General features: G+C 32.0%; 3 protein-coding genes across 3 annotated transcripts; 2 read left to right on the top strand and 1 right to left on the bottom strand.

Annotated features, from left to right (window-relative positions):
* The first annotated feature begins 126 nt into the window (after window positions 1-126).
* Window positions 127-5157, top strand: LOC106648809. Its single transcript, XM_014365912.2, has 7 exons — window positions 127-691; window positions 885-1054; window positions 1119-1328; window positions 1403-1773; window positions 1851-2219; window positions 3279-3896; window positions 4103-5157. The coding sequence occupies exons 1-7, from the start codon at window positions 543-545 to the stop codon at window positions 4823-4825; spliced, it is 2610 nt and encodes an 869-aa protein (XP_014221398.1). The 5' UTR covers window positions 127-542; the 3' UTR covers window positions 4826-5157.
* Window positions 5158-5344: 187 nt separating this feature from the next.
* Window positions 5345-6548, bottom strand: LOC106648870 (U6 snRNA-associated Sm-like protein LSm1). The gene is made up of 3 exons (XM_014366011.2): window positions 6310-6548; window positions 5950-6134; window positions 5345-5869 (listed from the first exon to the last, which is right to left on the bottom strand). The coding sequence occupies exons 1-3, from the start codon at window positions 6350-6352 to the stop codon at window positions 5696-5698; spliced, it is 402 nt and encodes a 133-aa protein (XP_014221497.1). The 5' UTR covers window positions 6353-6548; the 3' UTR covers window positions 5345-5695.
* Window positions 6549-10231: 3683 nt separating this feature from the next.
* Window positions 10232-14820, top strand: LOC106648792 (serine protease 44). The gene is made up of 7 exons (XM_014365885.2): window positions 10232-10336; window positions 12409-12492; window positions 12579-12638; window positions 12710-13277; window positions 13354-13622; window positions 13709-13872; window positions 14302-14820. The coding sequence occupies exons 2-7, from the start codon at window positions 12420-12422 to the stop codon at window positions 14500-14502; spliced, it is 1335 nt and encodes a 444-aa protein (XP_014221371.1). The 5' UTR covers window positions 10232-10336; window positions 12409-12419; the 3' UTR covers window positions 14503-14820.
* Window positions 14821-15568: the final 748 nt, after the last annotated feature.

The following is a 15568-nucleotide window of genomic DNA, read 5'->3' as shown; positions in this document are numbered from 1 at the left end:
GTGTGATCTGACTCGTGAAACCAATCGGTGGTAACATGACGTCGGTATCTCACAACAGTCCTGTAAAGTCTCAATCCCACTGGCTGTATAATTCATGCAATCTGAGCATATATAGTTCCTTGTGCCCAAGCGCCAATGAATTCGTAAACATAGTAAACCGCCTCTTTGGCAGCTAAGCCAATAGAGTTGGTGCGGCTGTATCACGTGACCTTCTTTCGTTTTTACCAGTTGCTAATTTGCGCTTTTAACAACCGGCTTCATCGTCCTTTGGGCTTTCTGAATTTCCAAGACTTTTAAAACTCGGCGAGCATACATGATTTCCCAACCAAGTACAGTGTATTGCGAGATCCTAGTGATGAATGAGACGCGTGTCGTTGAAATCGATCCATCAATCCTTAACACTCGCGAGAAAAGTTACGCATAAGTTTGAAAATGGAAGCTGCATGTGAGTGCATATAGTGTAGGGCACAAGGATAAAATGATGGGCGTATGACCAACACGATTGTTAGTGATACGATTATCAACTAGTCCAAGCAGACAATATGCATGATCAACCAGCTCAGGAAGCTTCAGACTTCAACGGAGGGATTGAAGGTACTTTGACCTACAGGATGCGAAAGATTCATGGAGAGCAATTTTATACTCTCGTCCGAATGCACCTGTCCTTCGAGTTGGATCTCAATACAGAAGAGTAAGTTCAACTTTTTACTCTAAGCGTGTATTAGTATTTTTGTTTTATTTACATTTTAAAGTAATATTATAGTAATTGGTTAAATACAAAGATCGAAGTAAATTGGTCGGCGATTATTTAACTTTTTTTCTCAAAATCAAAAAATATAAATATTTAGTTTATTGCTTGTTGAATATAATGAGAGTTGTTTCAGAACTGATACACCAACTGGAAAAGCAAAATTAAAAAAATGGGGAATCCTACCCTTTTCCAAAAAAACTAAAACAGCAATTCAGTCACAAAAAGGAACAGAGGGGTCAGTCTTGACTGAAGAAGGAATCGAACAAGTGAAGCAATTAGTAGAATATTTGTCTAAAGAAGATAGTAAGTTATTATTGAAATATAGCAAGTTTTTCATAAAAATATTAAATTGTTATTTTCATTTCAGGTATTTCACAAGAGGGAATTTTTAGGAGAACTGGAAAATTAACAAGGCAACAAGAATTGAAGACAGCTTTGTGTCAAGGACACTCTCTGTCCTTGTATGAAGGAAAATTTAGTGTTCATGATTATGCATCGGTTTTAAAAGGATTTTTGGCTGATTTATCAGAACCACTTCTGACTGATCAACTTTATCCAGCTCACTGCCAAATAGCAGGTACTGTTTGTTATTAAGTTTTCAACTATTAATATTATACAATTCAATAACATAAAAATATTTAAAATTTTCAGAGCTTTGTAGTTCTACTAGTAATGAATCTAAATTATTGAGATCTCTTCAGTTACTATTATTACTGTTACCTGTACCTAATAGAATAGTATTGAAATATATAATTAACTTATTGAATAAAACAGCTGCTCATGAAATTAGCAACAAAATGAACTGTGATACTCTTGCAACTTTGTTTACACCACATTTGCTGTGCCCAAGAAAATTATCTCCAGAGGCATTACATATGAACTCACAAACACTATCTGGACTCGTTGCTTTTATGATCAAGAAAGGAAATGAATTATTTCAAATTCCACCAAAACTTTTTATGGATATCAGGGCTTTTTGGGTTGAACAAGAAAAAAAATTGCTCAGTCCCCAAACTCTTGATGTGAGAAATTTATTATACAAATAATATAACTAGTTGGATTCTATGAAATGAATTAATACTTTTCTTCTTATGTACAGCCAAATGAATCTACTTCAGATGCTCAAAGAACAGCACAGACAGTGTTTACATTTGTTGATCGTAACTTAACAGCTCAAGCTAATGCAACTGAACCAACTGCAGCAGCTTTAGCTGCACTGTATGCACATATTCAAACTTTGCCTGAATCTGCACAAAAACGTAAATTAGTAAAACATTTTAATAAAGGAAATGGCCAAGGTACTCCAATGCATATCAAGCTCAATGCGAATTCGCAAATGGGATCAAGAAGTTTGGGAGATACTATTAAAAAACGAATATTTCAGAATAAATTTCTCAGAAAATGTTCTGATGTTAAAGATGATAGTAGTTTTGGCAGATCATGTAGCGAAGAACATATTTTGTCTAATGTAAGTATTTATACATAATTGATGTGACATTTTTAAATTCTTTTATATATTATTAGTCATTAATATTTAATGAAGTTTCTAAAATTTTTACAATGCCATATGATTGATTGAGCTAAGTAATGAAGTCTACATACAACCAAGTAAAAAAATCATTGAAACATTATGAACTTCTTTTCCTTTTGATTTGTGAAGTATTTTTAATGTACTTTTTAAAAGGTAAAACTTTAACTTACTTACAATTTGAATGAAATATTACTGTTTTAATCACAAAGTTTGTTAATAATTATGGAAAAGTTTAAATTTAATAAGAAATCATTTTAAGTTTTGTTATTAACCAAAGGAAAATTTTTTCATAGTTAAAGCTTGCAAATAATCCTTTTATTTCCTTCTAGACAAGCCATAAACTCTTATGGACAAAATATCAAATTATTTTTTCATACCAAATAAGTATAACTTAAAAACAATTTGTTGCATAAATTTAATGTTTGTTGTCTATTAAAAAAAAATATTTTAAATTAATACATAAATTGACCAAAATAATAAAATTTTCTATGTGGTAATTGCCAAAGTAAACAGTCAAAAATGTAAGATATAATTATAGATAGAGCATCTTTTTACTTAGAGTAGTCTTGAAACTTGATTTGGACATTTCCAAAATTATTGGCATCTATTTCAAATCCCAATTAATTTTTCATACATATTTTAATTTCATTTTTTAACATGGAAAGTATTTTCTCTATAAAAAAATAAGTAAATTCAACTAAAATTTCATGTAATCATACATTACTTAGCACACATTCATTTAATAAAACTCATGTGTTGTTTTCTATTGTGTGGGATATTTTTTTGAAAATATATTACAAATATTTTGCTGAATTGACCTATTTACGTCCCACAAAATAAATATTTTTATAATACTTAATTTAATAATTCCTTAAAATACATTATATTTTTGATTCATGGATTGGCTAAAAAATAAATCAATTATACATTTTTTGAACTTTTAAACTTATTACATTTTTATTGAATCTAAAAAATCAATTTTTATAATCAATTTAGACTCATGAATCATCAAATTTACTTACGAAAACCATAAGTAAATCAGAAGATGAATTAAGTGGGCCAGAAAATTATGAAGCTAACAGTGAACCAAATTTATTGAAGATCAAGCATATTAGCAACAGTACAGGCAGTTTGAATACTCCATTGCTCTCTAAACACAAGAAAAAATCTAAAGATGTTTTAAAAAGCTTCTTGAATCTTAGTGCACATTCAAGTACATCGAGTCTTAAGGAATCTAAAAACAGAAATAAAACGTTACCAGAAAGATATTCAAGACATCAAAGTGAACCTCCTGAAACATATTCATTGCTCCCTCGAGAAGGAATATCGCAGCCTCAGTCTAATCCTGAATCTCCTACTCTAAGCGAAAGTAGTACTGAAGTTATTAAACAATCACCAGTGACGGCTAATGTTTTACAACAGTCTAATAACTTACATTCTCCCATGGTGAAAAGTAAACTGAGATTCATTCATGCTGCACATACTTCAACTCCATCAAATTTAATTAGAAAAAATATGACTGTCAATGACTATGTTCTTATGCCAACTACTGACGATGAAAAAAGTATGAGTCCAATCACCCAAAGTACCACTAAAATGACCAAAGCTATGCAGGTGTGTATATATCAAAAACATTATGAGAGTCCAATATTGTCAATATTTACACTTGTTAAATGTGATGTTTATAATCCTTTCAAAAGTTTAATAATGATTTATGTCAAAGATTGTCAACTGTATTTAAAGATGCAGTTAAACCACAATTTAATAAGATATGCATTGAAATTTTGGGAATATACTAATGAAAATTTTATATTTAACAGGAAACAATGATGACTCCAAGATCAAGAAAGCCTGTATTTATGGTTTCTGCTTCAAACTTATGTGGTCTTGGTGCTTTAGAAAATGGTTCAATGCAATACAATTCAAATGGCCTTAAAACTCCTGGTTTAGGTATTAAAAATCAAAAAAATTGTGAAGTTGTTGTTGAGGAGTCCTTAGAAATGTATGATTTCAAAGCAGATAAAACAAGTCCTATAGAAAATAAAGAAAATCTTTCTAAAATCAGGACCTCTCGAGATGTTCAAAAATGTCATACAAGCATGGAAGATCCTTATGGGGATGATGTAATTTCCAAAATTCCTACAGTATCTGCTTCCAATACTTGTAAAGAATATTATTTATCAAGAAGTGTTTTGAGTGCTAGTCCTGTAGATCTAAGTTTTACATCAAGGACAGGTGATTATGAACAATCAGGATCTGATTTATTAGTAGAAGAGATCACTAACCCTGGTTCAGATACATCAGGAATAGCATCTGGTAGTACTAACAGCGTTAATAATTCTGCTGAAAAAATAGAAGAGACAGTTCCTGCAGCAAGAAAGCGCAGTACAAATTTGCAACGTAATGATTCAAAAAGGTCTATCAAAGGTGAACCATACCTGGAAAAATCAAAAGCTAAAACAGTTACAAAGCAAAAGCATAAAAATGAAACTAGACTCGATACAGTTGAAAATAAGGATGCACTTTCGGAGACTTCGTTTTAAGGATAATTTAATATGTATGTATGTGTATACATAATATATATTATGCTTAGTTGTTAAGTAAGAAGCAATTTAATTAGTAAAGTTTATGTACTGAACTAAACCTGAATTATTGTTAACTATTAGATGTTTTTGTACATTAAATTCCTCTCTAAATTGTTTAATTATATTAAGAGCTCTCACGACTTGCTATAAAAAGTAGCAAACTTTGCAGCAAAATAAGTATGCATGACAATTACAAGAATCTCCATGATTTATGTAATGGAATAGGGTATTGTTATGAATAAATTTCTTTTCGACACTATTGCATTTATATTAATGACATCTTCATTTTATAAAAGATCAAATTTAAATATTTATAATATATTCTCGATGCTGTGAATTTATGTATTTAGGATGAATGACATATTAGAAATATTTTTATAGCTTAAGAATTAATAATGTATAACAAGTATTCTTTTATACAGAAAAAAAAATATACATTTTTTTAATGAAATACATTTTTTATTTTAACAGTACATTTTTACAGTACAAGTTATTGTTCATCTTAACACATGTTTACAAAATCACGCAGATCCAAATAAATTTTTTAAACGTTCACTTCACTAGATTGATGTACAAGTGATATTTACACTATTTAATTGAAAATGATACAGAAAGAATACAGATCAAATTCTGTCATAGTCATAGCCATAGTCAGTTACATACATTTACATACATTTGCAGTATTAAATAACATTAAATCTTTTTTTATGTTGCTTGATTAAAAAATATTGCTCTCATTTTACACAACTTTGATAGTGCGAAAAATTCAGCATTAAGAACTTATTAGTAATTTATAGAAGACGAAAATATAATTTATCACATATTTACCTAAAACATATCATCATGTCCTAGATCTGCTACATAAGATAAGCCACGATCTTTCAATGCCTTACTCATCAATTTTTTTTGATCTTGTTTACTTTCCTGTTCTCTACGCTGGGCATCAAGAATGTCATCAACTGACACTTCTGTTAGAGATAAATTTTTTTCTTTTTCTTTGTCCTGCACATCATCATTGAATTAAAAAAAAATTTTCTTACTATCATTGCAAAATTAATGCAGTGCATTAGAGGTATACTTACGATTTCACCCAGTAGTACTACATTTTCTCCCCTGACAATGAAAACACCCCTTGGGATATCTCCATACTCTTTACCAACGTGAATCCTTTCTATTGTTTTGTGAAGAACTAAATTGGCAAATTGATCCACACTTCTAAGATATCCAATTAAAGTACGTCCATCCCTCAATAAAACCATGAGTTTTTCTAAAAAAATTATTAAGACGTTTAATTTTATGACGTAATCAAATGTAACAGTTTGAACGATAACTCAATTTTGATCATTTAAATTGTTCACTGACGTATCTTATGACGAGACCTAACCTCTTTTAACTGTTAATGATGAACGTAGGATAAAAAAATAAGGATATAATACACTTACTGTCGAGTTCCTCGAGAAGACTAGCTGTGCCGACGACATTCATTTTTTCAAATTTATTGATCTAATTTTAGATAGCATTCAAAGCGATTGCAGTTGAATTATTTTACTTTACAACTTTCTCGGTGAAACTGTATCAAAACAAACCATCAAGATAGTACCCACTTTCTCACGCAATAATCAAAGTAAATGCCTGCTGCTAGCCGGCATCTGCAGAAGTGACATACTCACATGTGAAATCAACACATATCTCGATTCTTGATCAATTGTCATCAGTCATTAGTCGTAGAGCAAAAATCTAGGTGGAAATTCATTGGAATGATGATTAACGTCCTTGAAAATGTTGAGCCTATTTAAAAAAAAAATTTTTGAATTTTTTCAAATGTCTATCTATTTACGATATAATAATGAACATTTTTTAAACCAATTTTATATCTATAATACAATTAATCTAATTAATCTGATTAAAATTAATTTAAAATGCACATGCATTGTTTTTAAAACATAATGGCTATTTAAATCATAATAGAGTCATTAAATTATGTAAAAAGCCTGGAAATTTTACATTTTCTTCAAATTATTTATTTAAAGCATCAAAATAAGACCATTTGAGATAACCTTTACATATTTATCCTGGAGTTCGTATAATTTCGCACGTAATGAAATAAACCAATACGAACATATACGAATCTTTTAATGTTAAAAATATTTTCCCGACATTTAACTTCGATAAAAATCGAATAGCCTATTTACAATGATGCATGCAATTGTCTTTTTAGTGTTATGAAAATAAATATAAAAAACAATAAACATATTTCAATGTACATCAAGTATGTTCACTAGATGTAAAACGACCGGTTTCGCTGCAGAAAACGTAAACAGAGCAAGTTAGGGGCTATGCCTATGCTAGCTCGTATACTATTGTTATTATTGATACATATATGCTATACACACGAGCGGCCCTCACTACGCTGTGTTTGCGATTTCTGCTGACGAATCTTTTAAATTATTTTTTTATTTAATAAATGTTTTTTACTAATTCATCAATTATATATAAAGCGTGCCTAAAAATACATACTATTTTTTTATATCTAGTTTACTTGTACATTCAAAAATCAGTGGGTATAGGTAAGATTTTCACAATTATAGAGACCTCGAGATTAATTAGGAAATAAAAATTTGTTAAATATTCTTTTCGAACTTTCTACAGGTGACTAAAATTTATGCTTCATATTACTCGCTTGTATTCAACAGATATGGACAAAATTTCGATCGTTTTCAAAGACAATTTATCACCCTGCATTATTAATGTCACATTTTTTAGATTTAAGAAATGGGTATTATAAAACTTCTATTATCGCATAATTGAACAATTCTATTCTAACAGAAATTAATTACATTGGTTTATTTTACCTGGTACATAATAGAGCATCAACTAAACCTATTGGGTTCCAGAGTGTTTAAAATCCGCTTGGGTTTGCTCCTGAAAATGGTATTTTTATGTATAAATGTTAACAAAATAAGAGATTTATCTGTTTCGAAATGTTAAATTCTAGAGTAAAAATGTTTCTACCTATTTTTACATTAGATTATAATTCAAAATTAAGGGTATTAGTATCTTTATCGCATATTATACGATCTTTATTTATTTAATTATATGCTTAAACTATAATAAAAATCCGGAAAAATTAAAAGAAAAATCGATATTTTAGATTCAGAATCGATAATAAATGCAATTTATTTGGATACGATGTAATGTTCCGCTTTTGAGATAATGCTCTGCACAAATATATATACAAGCATCCTCATACGCACACACGCACAAAGACATTTGTCAGATATTCATTCTAGTTGACAATACGTGAACAATATTTTAACAATATGTAGACAAAATTATTTTACGACAACTGGTCCAAAAAATCGTTTTTGAGCCTATTACAGAGTCTTCTCTGTGCAAGCAATATAAAGCAAATGAAACTAAGTAAAGATCGTATTTTTAACGTACTATTAATTTCATAAAATACTATAGGAAAAGACACAACATAATTAATTTTAAGGAAAAGATTATACAAAGCAGTTGGACTTCTTGTAATTTTAGAGAATGACTTGGGTTAACGATTCTAAAAATTAAAAACATAAAAAAATATTCCTACCAAATAAATATCTTCACCCAAAGCGTGTTGGTTTGCGCCAGGGTATGCACGCACGTTATATCAATAGTCCACTCGAATTTCAAGGTCTTTTTTGTACGAAATAAGCTAGAGTTCATAAAACGTGCGTTGATTTTTGAAATACTTTTTGTATCCATTCAAAATAATCTCGGTGTAGTATAATTAGTTGTATATGCATGAAGTGTGAACAGTAGTGATGAATTTGATTTAAAAAAAAAATTGAAAATTAAAATGAAAACTCGATTCACGTGGGATATGGGAATTTTAGTAACTAAGCACTAATATTCATTGAGTTTTCTTAAACGTATTTTACAAAAAAATTATTTATATGTAAAAGTTATGCAAGAATTTTTATTTATAGTGAATCAAATTGAAGGTAAAAACATAATATTATTTTTCAATGATTTGAGCATAAAATAGTTCATATGAAAATTATCAAACATAATTCATTGACATTTTCGTGCAATGTAAAAAATTGCCTAAAGTAATTAAAACACTTTTTCCTTGTAACTAAATCAGATTTTTCGATTATTGATTTTTCGTGTAAAATTAGTATGTGCGTGTATAAAACACACAGTAATTATTTAAGCGAATGAACCTCCCACATTGTATAGTTCAGCTGAAAACATTATGACAAGGCATGTAAGTAAAATGTCAGATACTTGGTATTAAATTAGTAGCACAAAGTTGTTCCGTATTCTGTTATTTTTTTCAGCTGCTGATAAGCAAACTTAAAAATTGATTATGCAAATTTTGGAAAAGTTCATGTAACACGTTAGTGATGTCTTAATGTTTATTAGTTATGATACTATAATTAGTAATATAAATCGAAATTCGATCTAATACTTTTTTTTACCGCATTCATTTTAAGAAGACCGTTTTCTAACTTAAGACTTCACATGAGCTCGACCAATGGAGTTTTTCTTGATTTTGAAGTTCACTTTGTAAAGAAATTCGTGTAAAGCTTTGTTTCGAATTTTTCAATGAAGATTTCTTACAAGTCAAAATTTTACTGAACTAGTACAAGAAGTGACAGATGCTATGATTCTCAGAGTAACTAAATATAGGTTGTCTGTCATGTTTTTCCCCTTCAAAATATTGAACTTAGGGGGTCATTCAAAAAAGCCTGTTTCTTTGTTCAAAAGTAACGCTTTGTCAGTTCAAAAAATCATTTCTTAAAAAAAAAATTTTAGTCATATAAGAATATTTAAATTAAGTATACTTTTTTGTATAAAATTTGTATAAAGTTTTGTAACATTATCTGAAAATAAAAAAAATTATAATTTTCAAAAAAGGACTAACAATTGATATAAAATTATAACCCAAAAAAACTATAAGTCAAAAACATATTTCTAGCTCTCGAATTAACTGTATGTGTTGTAAGTCATCGTCAACTTGGCCTACATCCCTATAAATTAAATTATGTATTTTTTTTCTATGAGAGTGTAACAAAGTGGTTGATTTAATTAGATTAAAAATTAAACCGTGCACATTCAAATAAAAATGAACCTGATAGAAGAGCTGCGCGATTTGAGTCCTGAAAAAATCCCTTCAAAAATTTCTGGGAAAATTCGAACAATAAATGACACATGTAAACTCCAAGGATCAATTGACAAAAAGACAAAAAGTAACACGCATCATCGTCAGTATGTCTCGGGTCTTTCCCATTAAAGAGAGAATTGCGAAATATATATAAATATACAGTCCAAGTGTTGGAAGAGCCAAAGTAGTGGGGTCCGAGAGCATAACACAGTTGTTCGGATGCGCGATCAAGAGTAAACGTACTCCGACGCTCGTGCTGTTCGGTTCTCTCGTTTTTTCAAGAGAGACTTCTTGTTACCTGCCTTATAAGTTTACTAGTGAGTGATTTTTTTTCACTTTTTACAAGTGGTTTTAATTAAGAAATTTATTTGTTTAATATTTCTTTTTAAAAAGGATCAAATTTTAATTCACGATATATTAGCCCAAAGATCCTTAGAAATTAAATTTTATTCATTTAAGTGAAGCAACAACACGTTAATAGTCGCGTTTTATACTTAGCCGAGAATATTTTTCCGGATTCACAAGATATTTCTGTAAAGAAAAGATCGGTTAATCTACCTACACTGAGTACATCATTTTGAAAATTACTGTCTAATTAAGTTAAAATGAATCAGCATCGAACACTATTATTGTCTGTGCTTACAAAAGAGCAGAATATTAGATGCTCGGTTTATTTTTTCAACATTTTGTAAATAAACCAATGTAACAAAAGAATCAATTATGAAAATATCACATAATATATTTCTTTTCAAAATTCTATGCTCAAAAAATTGTAATAAATATAAAAATGCGTAAGATATTTTGCCTCTATCTTCTAAATAACTTTCCTCAACTTTGAAACATACATTGATGTCTTTTATCGAATGAGATATCAATTTTTTTTCAATAAGTTATCGAAAGTTCTTTGATACATACTTCAAGAAAGATGCATGTAAATAGCATTGAACTAATTTTCTTAAGAGGCATTATTTTTATGCGCTATTTATTAATCAGCATACATTTGTGATTTGTTTTAATTGTCAATATGATGAGCTAGCAACCTTACAACGAGCGACACTTTCGCTTTAATGAATTTTCAATATATTTTGAGAAACATATTGCATTAAACTGAAAAATACATAATTTTATCATGGAGTCTATGGAAATCATGCAAATTTGACAAATTGTTTGTCGATATTAGTAATATATTACCAAAAAGTGACTATGAAAATTTTCAATTTTAACTTGAATGTGATGATGCCACTCTCATGAAATAACGAGGTAAAAATAATCACCATTCTTTGGCAACTGAATACACAGTACTGCTGATAATTAATTATTCAATCTATTCATCGAAGTGTTGCAGTAAAATTTGAAATTTATTATTACGGAAAATGATGACATAATAAGATACGAGTTGTTTAAAACACATCTTGAAAAGTTTTTAGGTACTTTGACATTGTTGTTAGAGTGTACACGAAGAATAATACCACAGAGATGTTCGTACTTGATTTTATAGATATTTTTTACAACTACCGGTTTCTTCGCGACCGGTTTCACTATATAAAAGTTAATCAATGTCTCGCTGTGCGTATGAAAAAGATGCTCGCTTTTTAATTATCTGAGGCTCGTGTAACACGGGGTAAAAATAATGCTTTCAATGATTTGCGTCGTCGGTAACCGTGGCAAAAGTTATCGGGACAAAAAATAAAAGAATATCATTCTCTTTTGAAATCAACATTATCCGGTAAATTATTGAATTATATTGTATAAACATAGATTATTGATTAATTTTGAAACAGCTTTCAAGAAGTTATTCATTGCAAAGATTCAAATCAACGTATTGGAAAAAATTTTGTTTATTGATTTTAATTTAATGATGATTTGTGAACATACGGCTGAAATGAGTCGTTAAACGCATCTACATTTCTTCATGTTCGTGCTTCAGCAAAGAACGACCTTGAAAAATTCATAGCAGTCTTGTTCACTGTTCTTTTACTGTTCGGTTTCGATCATATGTGAAATCTGGATTAACATGCCATTTTTTCAGTACGGTTAAAGTCATCAGAGGACAAATCGAAGGATAATATTTGCTTTAAAAACACTGTGGGAACGTTTATTGACAGATATATGTAACGCATATAACAAACATAAATAAATTTACGTTTTTTTAAAGACAATTGCCACTAAATAGAGATACTTATCATTTGAATATAAAATCTCGGAAAATCTAATAATTATTTTAAAGCGATGGAAAAGTAATTTTGATTTAGTAAGCAATTTATCGATTAACATTTATAATGTCTTCAAACATTACCAGGGAAAATGTCTGAAAATACAAAATTAGCATCATGAGCAAATATAAAATCATTAATTATATTAATAATATATAATTATTTGCTTTTTTTAGAACTAATAAGTATGGGAAAGTGTCTCAGGATTTTATCGATACTACTATTTGTTGGCTTTTGTTGGGCTGCCCCTCAAAATGGAGGTAATTTTAATATTATTTATGTATTCATTTGACTAAATTTAAAATTGCGAGTGTGAATAATTTCAACCGTCATTTATTTTCAACAGGAACTCCTAATTTAGACGAGCTTATCAGCAATGTATTTGGTCAAAATCCTAATGCTCCAGGTAAGACTTTATCAATAAAGAGTGGAATGAATCTACTTTGGAATTTTTAAACAGCGAAAAAAAAATTTCAGGTCCGAATGGCAATCAAGGAAACGGCCAGAATCCTAATCTACCTGTAGGACAGAATCCTAATGTGGGTGTAGGACAGAATCCCAATGTGGGTGTAGGACAGAATCCAAATCTACCCGTGGGACAGAATCCCAATGTGGGTGTAGGACAGCTGAACCCCAGTCAGATGATGAACAACAACGGCGAGGCCTGCGAATGCGTGCCCTATTACCTGTGTTCCAACGGCACGATCATCGACAACGGAGTCGGTATCATCGACATTAGAATATCGGGTCCCTGCAACAATTACCTCGACGTCTGCTGCACGGAACCCAACAAGGTGTCCAACGGATCGCTGATCCCGCCGACGAAGAAGAGCAAGGGCTGCGGTTACCGCAACCCCGAGGGTGTCGGCTTCCGTATTACCGGCGCCAAGGACAACGAGGCTCAGTTCGGTGAATTCCCCTGGATGGTCGCGATCCTGAAGGAGGAAGCCGTCGGCACATCGACCGAGAAACTCAACGTTTACCAGTGCGGTGGTGCGCTCATTCATCCCAGCGTCATTCTTACTGCTGCTCACTGTGTCAACGGGTAAGTCGCGCTCGACGCATCCTCATTAGTTGCATTAGAAAAGTCAAAAAAACGTAGCGATTTTTCACTGTTGCAGAAAGCAACCATCGATTCTGAAAATCCGTGCCGGTGAATGGGACACTCAGACCAAGAACGAAATCTTCCCCCATCAAGATCGTCGCGTAAGACAGGTCATAGTGCACGAGTCTTACCACGCCGGAGCTCTCTACAACGACGTTGCTCTGCTCCATCTCGAAGAGCCCGTCGTCATTGGCGACCACGTCGATATCCTGTGTTTGCCAGCCTCGCCGGCCGTAATCAACCCCACTCGTTGCTTCGCCAGTGGTTGGGGCAAGGATATCTTCGGTGAGGAATCCCCTTTTCTTTTTGAAAAACCATGTCAACGATTCCCAATTAACATAGGTTCAAAATTGTTTCTCCATTTCTTGTAGGTAAAGAAGGTCATTATCAGGTCATCTTGAAGCGCGTCGAGCTGCCACTTGTCGACCATATGACCTGCCAGAGGTCCCTGAGAACGACTCGTCTCGGCCAATACTTCAAACTTCACGAAAGCTTCATCTGCGCCGGTGGCGAGCCCGGAAAAGATACGTGCAAGGTAACGTGTACTCGCAGACGAATGTCATTTTCGTAGCTGCAGCGGCAAAGTTTGTCTTGGCCCGAATTCGATCGTAATTGACGCAGCTGCGCCGGAATTGCAGCGGGATTTCGCGCAATTTTTTGCAAATTTTCGATCTTTCGCGCAACAGTGCATAGGTACACAAACGTAAACTGCGTTATGCGATCAACCAAAACAATTGAAATAACATATACTTATTAACGCTGCAAAAGAAACAAACACGAGTACGAACTTACGATGAAAAGCTTAAGATACGACTGTCGTTTTGTAAGACTAGCGCAACAGAAAGCTAACTTTGCCTTATTTTTTATTCCAATTTTTCTTTTCTTTTCGTAATTTAAAAATTTGTTACGTATATAATTTTTTCTACTTTCACATGCTAATATGAAAAAATTGGACATATTTTAGGGAGACGGTGGCAGTCCATTGGTATGCCCACTGGTTAACGACCCGAATCGCTACGTGCAAGCTGGTCTCGTCGCTTGGGGCATCGGTTGCGGAGAAAACCAGATCCCCGGCGTTTACGCCAACATTGCCTACTTGAGAAGCTGGATCGACGGACAAGTCGCTCGTTTGGGCGAAAATACTGCCGTTTACCAACACAATTGAAGATTCAACAAGCTCGTGTAACGTTGCTGTTCTTCTCTTTTACTCGGGCGTCCTTTTCACCGAGTGCCTTCAGTAAAAACAGTCAACTAACAAGTGCTCGAATGGCTATAATGTTTCCTGTGAAATCGATACTATCATTCAATTTCGAAATAATGTTTTTAATCAGCAGTGTCGTGAAAGTATTGTGTAAAATAAGTATGACTTCGATGTAGAATGAATGATTCGTGTAAATGAAGAATCTGTTTGATTGTAAAATATACTACTATACGCATTAATGAATTACTCAATAAACACAATCATTTTAATTCACTTCTTCAATTATGTGCATTATTTATAAAAGTTCTTCCAAATAAACCCGAAAAATTGTTCAAAATGCTCTAAAAATAACTAACTATACGGTTTAAGTATTTAGTCTTGCGAAATTTGAATTAAGAAAGAAGCATTACTCGTTTCATCGCGTATTTGCATATAAAAGATGAAAATTAAGACCTATGCAAGCATATGAGTCGTATAGACATGTAAGAGTCCGATGGACGTATTAGTTCTCAGAAAAGAGTGACAATAACTCATTTACACTAAAGAACGTATCCAGTACCGTAGCAAATGAGATGTTTGTTTACCAACAAATGATGACAAAAAATAGCTAATACCCTGCTCTAAAAATGAGTTTGAAAACACATGAGCTAGGCAACACATTATCGAAATTTGTTGTTCTCTTGCATATTTTCAACGTGCCCTGCATCAAATGTGTACACTTTTTTCACGTGTGCGTGTGTTTTCGTACTTTGAATACGCGTATTAATGAAAAAATTCGTTTACCTTACAGTATGGTCACTGGATATATTTAAACTCAACACTGAGTCTGCATGGTGGTGTCCGCGGAGTTTCGGCCGAGTCATGCATCAACGTTTGTTTACAAAATCATACGAGTACGCACACGCCACACACACACACACACACACATCAGGCTCAAGTTCACAAAATCGACATTCGACACACGTTTCCCCTTCCACGTCAGCTCCCTCGTAATGCATATGAAAGAAAATTTGCTAATACGCTAATTAGA

Source organism: Trichogramma pretiosum, unplaced genomic scaffold (assembly GCF_000599845.2).
Source record: "Trichogramma pretiosum strain Unisexual culture from Peru unplaced genomic scaffold, Tpre_2.0 scaffold33, whole genome shotgun sequence".
Lineage (NCBI taxonomy): Eukaryota > Metazoa > Arthropoda > Insecta > Hymenoptera > Trichogrammatidae > Trichogramma > Trichogramma pretiosum.
The sequence above is the reverse complement of the archived record's forward strand: the minus strand, read 5'-3'. Positions and strand labels throughout refer to the sequence as shown.

Excerpts from the sequence above, each read along its gene's own strand:
- LOC106648792 (XM_014365885.2), top strand. The coding sequence starts at position 12,420 with ATGGGAAAGTGTCTCAGGATTTTATCGATACTACTATTTGTTGGCTTT. Across the intron at positions 13,278-13,353 it reads GCTGCTCACTGTGTCAACGG|AAAGCAACCATCGATTCTGA; the intron begins GTAAGTCGCGCT and ends TCACTGTTGCAG. Across the intron at positions 13,623-13,708 it reads TTGGGGCAAGGATATCTTCG|GTAAAGAAGGTCATTATCAG; the intron begins GTGAGGAATCCC and ends CATTTCTTGTAG.
- LOC106648809 (XM_014365912.2), top strand. The coding sequence starts at position 543 with ATGCATGATCAACCAGCTCAGGAAGCTTCAGACTTCAACGGAGGGATT. Across the intron at positions 1,774-1,850 it reads TCAGTCCCCAAACTCTTGAT|CCAAATGAATCTACTTCAGA; the intron begins GTGAGAAATTTA and ends TCTTATGTACAG. Across the intron at positions 3,897-4,102 it reads AAATGACCAAAGCTATGCAG|GAAACAATGATGACTCCAAG; the intron begins GTGTGTATATAT and ends TATATTTAACAG.
- LOC106648870 (XM_014366011.2), bottom strand. The coding sequence starts at position 6,352 with ATGAATGTCGTCGGCACAGCTAGTCTTCTCGAGGAACTCGACA. Across the intron at positions 6,135-6,309 it reads TCTTCTCGAGGAACTCGACA|AAAAACTCATGGTTTTATTG; the intron begins GTAAGTGTATTA and ends TAATTTTTTTAG. Across the intron at positions 5,870-5,949 it reads TAGTACTACTGGGTGAAATC|GACAAAGAAAAAGAAAAAAA; the intron begins GTAAGTATACCT and ends GATGATGTGCAG.